Here is a 13,950-nt window from a genome sequence, read left to right as displayed (position 1 = left end):
CCCAAACAAACAGATTCTAGTATTGGAGAGATACAAGAAAGGCTGGCTCCCTGGCACACAGCTACAGCCTTGGAAGCCTTTCTGAGAACATACCTTATTTGTTACATAACCAGCTGGGCAGGGGCTCACTGGATCATGCAGGGAGCAGTAGATGAGCATTTCTGGCATGCCTGTGTAAACATGAAAGAACCGCTGAAAGGGCTTCCATCAACAATTACACTGAACCATCACAGGGAGTAGCTTTATGGTGTACAATGGTGGACAATTCTCATCACAGTACATAGTTGGTATCTGATCTTGGAGTTATAGGAGGCCTATCAACATGAATAAAAACAGTGCTTTGAAAATTATTAATCTAAAAGAAGAATCAAATGTAAACATTCATGTCTAATGATGCAATGAGCTCGTACAAGGAAAAGTATTTTACAATATTAGATAAAGTGAAAGTATGCAGTGACATGTTGATCTCATTTGATTTGATATAAGGAACTTAATATCAAGTATATTCATCCTAAGAATTACCCAAAAGCAACTAGCTACTAGGAAAGTGAACTGATAATGTCATTAATAATATATGTGGGTCCCTAAGGGCAGAATTATAGGAAGCTGTAGGATACTGAAAATAGATCTCTTTCTCAGTATGTTTTATTGACTCAAGACAGTGTCTTTAGGCTCGTTTTTGTTTTTGTTTTTCTCCAGTACCAGGAACTGAACTCATGACCTTGCGCTTGCCAGGCAGGCGCTTTTGCCGCTGAGCTAAATCCCCAGCCCCTCTTTAGGCTCTTAATGAAAAAGACAGTCATTTTTTTTCAAATCCAAAAAATGATTAGTAAATCATATGTGTTTAAATTTCATGCTACCCCACATTTTCCATAAGACAAAAATAAACAACCAAGTTAAAAACTTCTGCAGTTCCCCACCTTATTTTCCACAATTTCTGTTATTACAATTATCTCTAAATAGCTTATATTAGCTATTTTCACATAATTATATGCTTGCATACTTTAAAGCTGGTGATTACAATTGGCCTCAAATCAAGAAGAATGATTATATAAATTCCTTTACTGAACCAACAAGTCATCATGCAATTTCCTTCAGAAGCAAAAGACTGAATAACCAACGGTAACAGGATTTTCATTCACTACAGGGAGTCCTAGATGTTGGGAAAGCGCTCTTAGAGAAAGTGGTCCGCGGAAGAACTGGTTCTCTAGCTGTCATTACTAAGCTTTTGTTGTAAACAAGTGGACACATATATTTGCATGTAAAATCCTGTTTCTGGAACAGAGGAAGATGCTAACTTATCAGAATATAGCTGTGAATAAGCTCTTCATCCTCTGATGGATGACTAAGGCTCAGGCATGACAGCTGCTCTGCATCTCACATGCACTCAAGTACTCACCTCTGGCCTCTGTTCAGTGCCAGGAGGATATGCCTCACACCTGTCTACCACCACGGATGTTCCCCAACCACAAAGCACACACAATAACTTAATTTTTACCTATAAAGTTTCCAACTCCTTTCTTATATTCTGCCAAGACTTCATGATGCTCTGCTCTGCAGGTAGAACAAAGAAATATGTAACACAATAATGAATCATTCTACAGATATTATATACAACTGAAGCCCTTTTCTCCTCACCCAAATAAGCTCTGACAGTAAATGGAGTCCTGAAAAACAAAGTACGCCGTTATTCAAAAGATCCAACTAACTGGGCTAGCTTCATTAGTGAAAAATCAAAGTTTTCCATTTGTAAATGGTTCTGCAAGAACAGAAACTGTTTCAGAGTATTTGAATTTTCTCCTGTTCTTCCCACTTTAAAATCAATTATTAGCACAATGTTGCAGTTATTTCATCTGCAGGTAGCAGGCTCTTCAATTTAGTATAAAGATAAGTTCATATGTTACTAAAAATGGTGTTACTCTTATTAGCTCTGCTCTCATAAAGCAGAGGCTGAGTAATAACTTTGAGGCTGGTGCATGACGACAGCCCCTGAAGTTCAAGTTTAGCTCTCATAGCGCACTGCCGGCCTTGGAACCTCAGGGTTCAGGACTAGAAAGGTGGTATGGAGCTGCAAGTTTGGAGAAAAAGTAAAGCAGAGCTAAACTATAAGTCTAACCTGTGGTTAGATTAAGGCCAAAGGACATACAAGAGTTGATACCTGTCCTATGATTTTATTCTGAAAATCTACAAATTACACATATGAGCAAAAGAAATCTTTCCTTCTAGTGCACATAAGTAAGGTATCTAAGCTGCACTAGACTCAACACTTGAACAACTGGGTCTCATACTCACAGGGATGACAGCGTAAGCTGGGCCATGGCAGGAACCCCATGGATCTTATTCAGAGTGTCATGGGTCAGGTGCGGGGCAGAGCCTGTCTTGGTGTACAGAAGGCAGCCTGGAATGTCCATGGTGTGGTCTCCTGTCTTGCCCAGGTTTTGTATTTTTCCTAGACGACAGCCATTCACTACCTTGGTAAGATTCAGCTTCATCCTTCGGGATTCCTCTAGGGCACGACAAGAAGAGAGCATTACATTTAGAAGGAGCTTTACAACATCCAAAAGCTAAGGATTTTGCAAAGAAAGCAACAGAAAATGGAATGACAGCATGTTTATTATTATTTCCAGACTACGATGGGGAGGACTGTTAATCAAGAGTAGAACAGAAAAAGACACAGAGAGACTAAGATACCTTCCTCAAGACTTCAATTACTTTCATATTTAGTCATGGAATGTATATCTGAGTTGATGAAAAGCGAACAATTAGAAGCATGAACAGAACGCCAAGCTTTGCACAGTGGCAGTATCACAGCCAGTGAGGTTTATCTGAGGTGTGATTATTGCTAACTGGAAAGAATGCCGCGACACTCAGGTTCACCTAGGCTTGAAATGTGTACAGAGAAAGGATTACACTGCTCAGGGACTGATCTGCACTCTGTTTTGCTTTTCCAATTTGGAAGAATATTAATATAGCAATTTTTCCTACTAATGTTATTTATTTAGTAAACAGATTTCCAAATACATTGTGGTACTTGAAAGACCAACAGAAATTGTCTCCAAGGGAGGAACACATTCCATTTGGTCTCATATAATATCTAAACACAGGTGAGAAACTACATGAAGCGTATGTACAATCCACAAGCAATTTTTCATTACTTGGGGCTGGGGATTTAGCTCAGCGGCAAAAGCGCCTGCCTGGCAAGCGCAAGGTCGTGAGTTCGGTTCCCGGTACCGGAGAAAAACCAAAAAAAAACATTTTTCATTACTTTTGTCATTGGCAAAGACAAGCCCTTGTTTACAGAAAAAGATTATCTTTCTTTACATGATGTAATGGGAGAAAGAACAGAAAATATTATCAATTATTTGTTGGATTTTGCTAAGTAATCAGTAGTTAGTGTGGCAAAATCCTGGATTACCTTTTAAAATGTATTACAGAATTTGATAAGCAGGCATGGCAGATCATTTGCAAAATGTCACTGGACATCATCAACTACAACTTAAAGGACAAGTAGACTTTGGCTCATGGTTTGGTCCACAGTCAGCTGCCTCTAAGACAGAAACAACCCAATGGAAATCATGGTAGAAAGAAGCTATTCAACCCATGGTAGCCAGGAGAGTCATGGGAGCACCAGGGTGGAAGATACACCCTCCTAGATCAGCCTCCATGGGCCCCGCCTCCTAACAGCACATTCGGTTAAGAAAGCATCAGTGAATGCATTCATGCTGAATGTAATGTCCTCATGATACAATCACCTTTCAAAAGTACCACTTCTGAACACATACAGCTTTTGGCAGACATTGAATATATAAACCATCCTAGCTCTTGCATGATATAATGCTTTAATTATAGCAATTTAATACACCTAACTTTAAAGATCACATTTGAAATCCTTAACCTAGCATACTGAACCCAACAGATAAGCTAGACAGAAATACTTGTGTTCTTTCCATAGTATAAGACTTTATTGCTGTGTGCTAACATTCTGCTGAGTGGGATTTCTTAAAAATTCTACCCTAACCACGGTAATTCAACATATTGGTGAAGGAAAAAATAATCAAGGAAAAGCAGAAGACTGTGTTTAAGAAAAAGTATTATAATGGATAAACTACTATTGTCAGTGAATATTAGGAAATCTAAGGACTATATCAGAGCACATACTTCAACTGGAATTTAGCATTTAAAACTATAAAATGGAACTTTATCCAGAGCTACAAGAACGAATCCTTCCTTTTTTCATTCACTGATCAATGTAGTACATGGTAAAGTTTTTTTCTTCAGTACTAGGGATTGAAACCAGGGTCTACACAATTAAATTACAGCCCCAGGCCATTCAATTTTTATTTTGAGGCAGGGTCTTACTAAGTCCCTAAATTGCCCAGGCTGGGCTTGCAATCCTCTTGTCTCAGCTTTCCAGAGTGCTGGGATGGATTATGGGCATGTGCCACCACGCCCAGAATTAAACATTTTTATAATTACACTTTTCTTTTTTTCAAATATAAGTTTTTATTATGAAGCGACGTACACAAATGTGGACACACACATACACACAAATATTCATGTATATGTTTTTCAAAACATGTTTGGAAATGTTATAATGAATCCAAGCAAAGTTCAACAAACAGACTAATAGTCTCTAAACTACCAACTACCAATGATAAAGGGTTTTATTTGCCTTTATCATCACTCGTTTCTCTTTTGCTTTTCCTGTATCTTGTATTTCTGTTATTGTGTTTTTCAGTTTACTTCTATAGATGGAGTTCCTGGGAAAGTCTTTAAGAAAGAATCATTAAAGTGCAGGGACAAATGGAAGGCTGTCAGTGAGTCTGTGTTCATTTTTTTATAACATAAAACGTTATAACAAAAACATACAGGGCTAAAAAAGATTCCCTGTTCCTTTCAGAAAAACAGAGCTAGCCCAAATAAATAATGAGGTCCCTTAACGTCCTAGAAAAGCAAGAACAATCCAAATCCAAATCTAGTACAAGGGGGGAAATTATAAGGATCAGACCAGAAATCAATGAAGTTGAGACAAAAAACACCAAAAACACCAAAAACCACACACACAAAAGACTCAATGAATTGAAGAGCCAATTCTTCAAAAGAATAAACAAAATAGACACTTAGCCAATCTTACCAAAAAAAGAAAAAAAGACCCAATTAAATGTAATTAGAAATGAAAAAGGTGAAATCACAATGGACACTGCCAAAATCCAGAATATACTGGCAACTATTTTGCAAACATCTACACCAATAAATTGGAGACTTCAGAAAAAAATGGATGGATTCCTAAATACATACCAGTTACCAAAACTGAACCAAGAAGATATAAAAACCCTGAATGATCCAGTAATAGGTAGTGAAATTGAAGTAGTAATACAGAATCTACCAGCTAAAAAATGCCCAGGTCCTGATGATTTCATTGCCAAATTCTATAAGAACTTCAGGGAAGATCTAATGCCAATACTCTTCAAACTCTTTAACAAAATCAAAAGGGCAGGAATAGTACCAAAATCATTCCTGGAAGCTACCATTACTCTGATTCCAAAACCAGACAAGTATCCAACCAAGAAAAGAGAACTACAGGCCAATTGCTTTAATGAGCATAGGTGCAAAAATCATAAATGAGATACCAGCAAACACTATATCATCAAAAAGATTATACATCATGACCAATTAAGCTTCATCCCAGGGATGCAAGGATGGTTCAACACATGCAAATCAATAAATGTAACACATCACACAGAGAAGCAGGGACAAAAATCACATGATCATCTGAACAGGCAAAGAAAAAGCATCTGACAAAATCCAATCTCTATTTGTAATAAAAACCCTGAAGAAAATAGGTATAGAAAGACTATCTCAATCTGATAAAAGACATTTATGATAAACCGACTGCCAACATCATATTAAATATGGAAAAAACTGAAATCTTTCAGTTTCAAAAACTGAAATCTTTCATTAAATATGGAAAAAACTGAAACCTCAGGAACAGGATAAGAATGCCCACTATTATCACTCCTGTTCAACACAGTCTTTGAAATATGCAGGCAAGGGAAAGAAATAAAAAGCATAAGTATAGGAAAAGAAGAAGAATTATCCTCTGAAAAATTTCTACTACATAGAAGATGTATAATTAAAATTACAGTACTGTGAAAAAAGGAGATCAAAGAGAACATCAGGAAAGTCGTCCTCTGTTTCTGGATAAGCAGAACTAATATTGTCAAAAAGGCCATACTTCGGGGCTGGGGATTTAGCTCAGCGGCAAAGCGCCTGCCTGGCAAGTGCAAGGTCGTGAGTTCGGTTCCTGGTACCGGAGAAAAACCAAAAAAAAAAAAAGGCCATACTTCCAAAACTGATATACAGTGTTAATACAATTCCAACCAAAACATAAACGGTATTCCTACAGAACTAGAGAAGACAATCCTAAAATTTATATGGAGCTAGAGGAGACCCAGAATAGCAAAAGCCATACTGGGAAACAAGAGGAAAACAGGGGGCATCACAATCTCAGATTTCCAGCTATATTACAAAGCTACCGTGATAAAAACAGTATGGTACTGTCATAACAACAGACAAGTGGTTCAGTGGAACAGAACAGAGGAGGTAGAAACAACCCCAGGCACATTCAGCTATTTCATATCTGACAAAGGGGCCAAAGAACATACACTGGAGGAAAGACAGTCTTTTTAACGAATGGCACTGGAAAACTTGAATATCCATACACAGAAGACTGAATCTAGAATCATGTATCTTGCAATGTACTAAAGTCAAAATGAACCAAAGATCTAAATGTTAAAAGAGAAATATTTAATCTGTGTCTTAGTTACTTTTCTCATTGCTGAGACAAAACACTCAACACCCAAAATTAAAGGGGAAAAGGTTTATTTAGCAGACAATTTGTAGAGGTTTCAGTCCATAATTGGCTGGCTCCCCCTTGGCAAGGTGGCACGTGGCAGAGGGGCAACTGTTAATGGTGGCAGAAGATAGCAAAAGCAACAGTGAAGAGAGTGACATAAGCCTCCTTCTGTCCCTTATACTGTACCCAGTCTACTGGGACTAGGGTGGTGCCAATCCAGTCAGTAGACTGATTCAACAATCACCCACCCTTAATCCCAATTTTAATCCCAGCATTGCACTGTATCAATCCCAGCATTGTACCTGAATCAGTCACAAACTCTAGATTCAGCCACCTCTGAAAAAAGCCCGCTCCCTGATTGCACACAGCTTTGGAGGGATATCTAGACACACACCATAACCATCTGCTAAAAGATAAAATACTGTAGGTAAAATTTTTGAAGACAAAGGCATAGGCAAGGACTTGCTAAATAGAACCCCAATGGCACAAAAAACATTACCAAGAATCTACAGGTGGGATTATAGCAAATTAAGAAGCCTCTGCACAGCAAAGGAAACAACAGAGTGAAGAAACTATCTGTAAAATAGGAAAAAATGTTTCCAGCTGCATCTTGGACACAGAACTAATATCTAGAATACATAAAGAACTCATAAAAAGTAGACTCCCCCAAAATAAAAGACCCAATAAAAATGGTTAACTGAAATGAATAGACACTTCTCAGAAGAAAAAGTATAAATGGTCAATAAATGCACAAAAAAAGTTCAACACCATTGGCCATTACAGAAATTCAAGTAAAACAACACCAAGATTCCATCTTACCCCCAGAAGGAATAACTATCACCAACAAATCAAATAATAACAAATGCTAGCTAGCAAAGCTGTGGGAAAAAGGGAATCTGTCTACATTATTGGTAGGAATGTAATCTAGTACAACCATTATGGAAATCATTATGGAGATTCTTAAAAAAACTAAAAATAGAAATCCCATTTAAACTAGCTATTTCCCTTCTAGGTATCTTCCCCAAAGAGTTAAAGACATCATATTACCATGACATTTGCATACCCATATTTATTTATTTATTTTGTCTTTTTTTGAGACAGAGTCTCGCTATGCAGTTCAGGCTGGCCTTGAGCTCACTTTGTAGCCCAGGCTGGCCTCAAACTCGCAACAATCCTCCTGCCTCAGCCTCCAGAGTGCTGGGATTACAGACATGCACCACCATGCCTGGCTTGCATACTTACATTTATAACAGCACAACTCAAAATAGCTAAATCTTTGAAGCAGCCTGTATGTTCATCAACTGATGAATGGATTAAGAAAACATGGTATTTATACACAATGGAGTATTACTTTGCCATAAAAAGGCTAAACTTGAGTCACTTGTAGGACAATGGATGAATCTGAGACCATAATGTTAAGTGAAATAAGTCAGACACCCAAGCTTAAATACTGCATGGCTTCTCTTCTATAAAAAATCCAAATTATAAATAAAAGCAAAATAAAAGATAGATAATAGGAAGTAGGCAGATCTTTTGCAAGTGGGAAGGGGATCAAGATTTGGGAGTAGGGACAGAAACAGGATGAAAAGGGGAATTAGGATGTGTTGTGTACATGGACCAACTCTCCACAAGGAATGTAATCATTATGTACTGCAAACATGCGCTAATAAAAAACAAAAACTGAAAAACCACATATATGTGTATGGTGAAAAAATAAAGATTGCCTGTGCCTCAGGCAAAACTGCAACTGTCCTATTACCCCTGGCGCCACCCACTCCCTCATCCTTCAGGTAAAAGGGGGTTTTTAAAGGTTTCTTGAATGGCTTCTCGACATACTCTCACGGACAGATGTCTAAACTTTGCTAAGAGACTAAAGCAAGCTTGTGTGATCACATTTTTTTGTAAAAAGAAAATTATAAATGAGTACACATGCACGTCTCCCCATGTCCTCCACACAGTCTCTATAATACTTATATATGCACAGAAAAGTCTGACAGACTTCTAAACAATATGGTACACTGAGCTGACTTAGCAATGGCACAGAGAAGTGATGGATTCTAAAACTGTAAAAACAGTAGAAAATGAGAAAAATAAAAAGAAAATGAGACTATTCAGAGGAATATATTGTACCAGTATTACATTATTTGGTAAGGGAAAAGAGATACTAAATAATGTTAAACTTTGTTATTCATGTGTTAAAAGTTTAGAGGTAACCATTAAAAAAGTTAGTGACCGAATGAATAATTTCCAAACCTGTTATGAAAAGATTGACAAGAATAAGAAAAAAAAACTGATTAATCTAATGAAAACCAGAAAGAGAGACCACATAAAGCACAACAAAAATAGAAAATACAGGATGTGAGGGCGATCTGGTTGTGACATCCGTCACCCCATTGATCGCCAGGGTTGATTCAGCTGATCTGGCTGGCTGGGTGTCCCCTTCATCACTCAATGCTGCATGTGCGTCCCTCCCGAAGCTGTGTGCTCCGTTGAAGAGGACAACTACCCCCGAAAGAGGAGGGCCACTCCTCAGTCAGGGGTATAGGAGTAGCTGCGCTCCCCTGCTAGAACCTCCAAACAAAAACAGAAAATACAAATTAAGATGGCAGAGGTCCAAATGTCAATGACCACAATAAAGTTATATTAATTTCTCCTATTGAAAAACATAGCAATAGTAGTAACTAACATTTATTAGGTATTTACTGTTCATCAAGTATTATTCTTTATATATTAATTCCATTAACCCTCATACTAAGCGCACAACATATATGCTATTATTATTATCTGTATTTTACAAATGAGGATAATAAAGTCACCAGGGAAAGTGGCAGAGCTAGGATTTAAATTACAGAAGCTAGGTGTGGTGGTATATGCCTGTAATTCCAGGTCTTGGGCAGCTGAGGCAGAAAGATCACAATGAGTTCAAGGCCAGCCTGGGCTACACCATGAGTTTAAAGCCAGTCTGAATCACAGAGCGAGACCCTGTCTCAAAAAATAAAAAATAAATAAATAAATAATGGAAGTCTAGCTTTAGAGCTGTATGGCTGCAGTAATCTAAGGGCTGGTAGCTTATTAGAAGCCCCATTTTATTCAAAAGTATATGCAATATTTACTTATTAACTTCAATATTAAGATAATTTTACTACCAATTTTGGTACAGCATTATTTGTGCACTTTTCCCTTCCCCCTCCTTTACCTCTAATCCATCCTCCTACACTCTACAATTTTTTCCATACTCACTCATTTAAACATACTTGTGTATCGGAGAGAGGTTACTTTTTTATGGGAGGGAAATCACTTTTACAGACATGGAAACTACTTCACTTTGTTTTTCTTTCAGGAATACACAATGGATATCTACCCCCGGGAAGAAACATGGAGCTTAACTTACCCTTTTAAAAGAACTACTTCGTGATATGTCCTAGTTTGCATGTAACACAAATTATTTAACCATTCTCTTTCCGGTGGACATTTAACTTAACAGGGCAGGTCCTAGGATCACTGCAACGTCTGAGGGCACAGCTTCCCTAACCTCGTTTTCCACCAATTTCAAGTGAACTTTAACTTACATTTGCTGGCTTTGCACTGATTTATCAATGAGCAAAAACTGAATCTGACAGTAAGTTTCCTAAGGCCATACAGCCAACAAGTAGCTGGTCCAAAGCAACGGCTCTCACTCTCCATATGCTTCATAAACCCATATATATGTACGTGAGTGGACTGTCCCCGACATCTAAGCTCAGCCAATAAGCTTGGATTTGTCTACCTCAAAGGCTTCTCCGGTGCCCCAGACCTCGCTAAGCGCCTAGTTCACGAAAACATCCTACCCTCCCAAGGACCCCAGTTAGTTTAGAAAAATAATCTCTGGGAACTTGACCAGAGGCCTGTCGAAAGGAGGCCCTGTGCTCTCAGAGATGTCAGCGACGCTCTCATGATTTGAGAGTATCCGAATTTGCAGAAGCCAAGATTACCGGGAAACTCAAAAGGAGGAAGGAGGACCAGATAGTGAGTAGAATTACAATTCTGTACCACAACCAGGCAGAGCCTAGGCGCGACGCGATTCGTTCATGCCTAGTAGCCCCACGTAAGCGAAGAAAAAGAGGCACTTACCTGCAAACCTCTCAAGTCCTTTGAGCTCTAGAACCCCCAAACTCCAAACCACGTGTCCAGCTCATAGAATCCTTCGACCCCCTGAACCACCGCCTCCGGTACAGAGCCAATCAAGGAGCAGTACGTCATCACCAAGGGCCAAAAAGAAGCAAAGGTCCTTTGAAAGCAAGCCAGGAGGACCGTCGCTGTTGCCGTAGTAACTGAGCGAACACATGCCGACTGCGCAAAGCCTTCTGGGAGTAGTGGTTCCGCGGCGCAAGACTTCGGCTCTTCTTGAGTGAGTAGAGGAACTACAACTCCCAGTACAACCCGGAAGCAGCGTGGGCAGAAGAGCGGTTGTTGCAGCTTTGGAGGCGGTCCGGCCTTGAACCTGGAAAATGCTGCTGGCACCTAAGGAAAGATCCACCTCAGGGAAGAGCAGGGGACTGAATCGCTGGAAGCGGTTCACAAGGAAGCCGAATCCCCAGGTGATCCGTATCGGGAGCTTAAGAGGGCAGGGACAGCCCCGAGACGCTCCCCATTCCCGAATCCAGCCGCTGCCCTCCCGTCCTTCCTCCCTCTTCCCGCCAGTTCCTCCTTACCTGGCCTTGACTGCGCCGGGGCCAACACTGCCCTGAGTGTTGTGGTTCTAGGAGCTGTCGGTCCTGTGTAGCTCACGGTCTTGGTGGGCGGCATCTGAAAGAACTGTTTCCATCTGACGCTTTTTGTAAAACCCGAGACTGAGAGCTCTGGTAATGCCCACCAGGGTGAAAGGAATTTGCGCGCGTGGCCCTCTCCCGCCCCCATCACCAATTTTAGGAAACTTCCTGCATATTTCATTTTTTAAAAATGTTCTGCAAATCTGGAGCAACTGATTTTTATTGAAAAGGAGAAATCATGTTGAGTGCTCTGCTTATATCCCTTCCCTTGCAATTTTACGTAAACTAGCTAAATAAACTCAGTAATCCAAGTGTTTGTAAAATATATTAGTACTTGATTCGCATGGGAATTTCTAAATTCAATCATCATTAAGGGGGAGGGGTGTAAGGCTGGGTAACAGGGGGCATGAATGTGATCAAAAGAATACATCTTACTTACTGAAATCCTCCCCCAAACATGTGATATGGGGAGGGGGGGTTTGGGAGGGGATGACCAAGTTATGTGCATGTATCCGAAAAAGTCCTCTTCGTATCTGTTACCTCTTTTCATGCACCACCTCCTGACGGCACAAAAAAAATGATAACCCTGTTTTAAAATTGAAATGTATACAAAGTCAGTCACACTTTGTATGCCTTCCAGACTATCTTTTTTAGAGTCACAAAAATAAATACTGTAGATGTAAATGACAGTACTAAGACAGAGAGGCTTCTTAGCTTTCAGTTTCAGAGCAGTTTCATCAACCATTTTCACCCTTCAGTTATACTTTCCTTTCAAAAAAAAAAATCCTGTAGATGAGAGGCCTTTGCTAGGTCCCCAAGCAATTGTTTTTGTGGTTTATTTTAAAATATACCAACTACATGCACTAGACATACTCCTCTTAGTACCTGGCTCCAGATACTGAAGGGCTTACCCTGGGGCATGAAAGAAAGGTGGAAACTGAGGCTGCTCCTGTTGCAATGGATCAGTTGCATAATAGACTAGATCCAAAATAGCTTATGAACATAGACTTGATGAAGAAAGATGAAAAATTGGGACACTCTTTTAGGACTCAGAAAGGAGAGAATTTTGCTGATACTGCTCGTTGTTACTGATAGAAGATAAAAGAGTTAAAATGCAAGCTCCCTGATGTTCAGTTACGTTTTGATAGAATCAGCTCGCTGTTTGCTGCAGTGAAAGTTATTTAGTAGCACAGCTTCATTAATTAGTTATCTGTGAGATGCTTTGAAGATGAAGTGTCAGATAAGTGAAAAAGAGTTTTATGCTTTTCTTACCTCTGTCTCTTAGTGTGCTAGCAGAGATATCTCATTTCAAAAGCTCGCCTGAAGTTTTAGCAAAGCAAAAGCCTCCTTTTGTTAAGTGACCATTAGAGGGAATTCTGCAAGCTTCTGGGAGGTAGTTCTAATGATCTTATTTCTGATTTTAGATTAATGTCTGACTGATAAGGGTAGAAAATAATTTCTTTTCTGCTTCATCGTCTGGTTGGTAAAACAGTAGAAGTCAATGATTAGCTCATCTCAACCCCCCTGTTCTTGTTGACCAAATATGTTTCTGACATGGAGAAGATAGAAAAGCATCTGGGTACAGGCAACTCTTGAAAAAAGGAGACTAACATACCCTCCCCCAAGCAGAAAATCGCTTTGATAGTCTGGTTAGTCACTGCTTACTTGGATTCTTATTAAGAATGTTATACCCTGCATTTCTGTATCTTATAATCATAAGAGGTTTTTTTTTTTTTTTTTTTGGTTTTTCTCCGGTACCGGGAACCGAACTCACGACCTTGCGCTTGCCAGGCAGGCACTTTGCCGCTGAGCTAAATCCCCAGCCCCTGAGCTAAATCCCCAGCCCCATAAGAGCTTTTAAAAAATACTTCTGTCTGACCCAATCCCAGAGCAGTTAAGTCAGAATGTCAGGTACGCTTACATAAGAAATAATTTCCTAGAGACATCTTCAGGTCTCTTCATAGTGCTGTTATTTTGTGTTCTTTTATTGGTAAACTGTACTGAACTTTCCAAGGAAACATTTTGGGGAAAGACTAAAAAGGATACTTTTACATGATTTAATCAGAAGGATAGAATAAGTTGCTAAATTGATAAAGATACTGCTAGTATTAATACTCTCTCTATATTTTCTACAGCCTGCTTTTGATCCTGAAAATGTGGAGTACTGGATTAAGGTAAGTATATTTCAAAATTAGGTTGGAAAGAGAATTCGAAGTCTAGCATAATCAGGTGGAACAGAAATACTAATAGATCTCTGATTAGGACATACTTTGCTATTTGTTAGAAAAGAAATACTAATAGATCTGCAATTTGCACTTATTTTGCTATTTTTATTCCCATGTTGTC

General features: G+C 39.1%; 2 protein-coding genes across 2 annotated transcripts in view; one reads left to right on the top strand and one right to left on the bottom strand.

The window, feature by feature from the left end:
* Qtrtd1 (queuine tRNA-ribosyltransferase domain containing 1) overlaps positions 1-11,071 on the bottom strand; it is a 30,379-nt gene extending 19,308 nt beyond the window's left edge. The window contains exons 1-4 of the mRNA XM_005386411.2: positions 10,967-11,071; positions 2,293-2,506; positions 1,499-1,554; positions 94-170 (exon numbers count right to left, since the gene is read on the bottom strand). Coding sequence (XP_005386468.1) covers positions 94-170; positions 1,499-1,554; positions 2,293-2,492 — 333 coding nt within the window. The 5' untranslated portion in view covers positions 2,493-2,506; positions 10,967-11,071. The remainder of the gene's footprint in view (positions 1-93; positions 171-1,498; positions 1,555-2,292; positions 2,507-10,966) is intronic.
* A 173-nt stretch (positions 11,072-11,244) lies between these two features.
* The window catches only part of Kiaa1407 (KIAA1407 ortholog), a 77,988-nt gene continuing 75,282 nt past the window's right edge, over positions 11,245-13,950 (top strand). Inside the window, exons 1-2 of the mRNA XM_005386409.2 lie at positions 11,245-11,433; positions 13,740-13,778. Coding sequence (XP_005386466.1) covers positions 11,344-11,433; positions 13,740-13,778 — 129 coding nt within the window. The 5' untranslated portion in view covers positions 11,245-11,343. The remainder of the gene's footprint in view (positions 11,434-13,739; positions 13,779-13,950) is intronic.

The sequence above is a fragment of the Chinchilla lanigera genome, unplaced genomic scaffold (assembly GCF_000276665.1).
Source record: "Chinchilla lanigera isolate Chin_1 unplaced genomic scaffold, ChiLan1.0 scaffold00026, whole genome shotgun sequence".
Lineage (NCBI taxonomy): Eukaryota > Metazoa > Chordata > Mammalia > Rodentia > Chinchillidae > Chinchilla > Chinchilla lanigera.
Note: the sequence above shows the minus strand (reverse complement) of the source record. Positions and strands in the feature narration are given on the sequence as shown.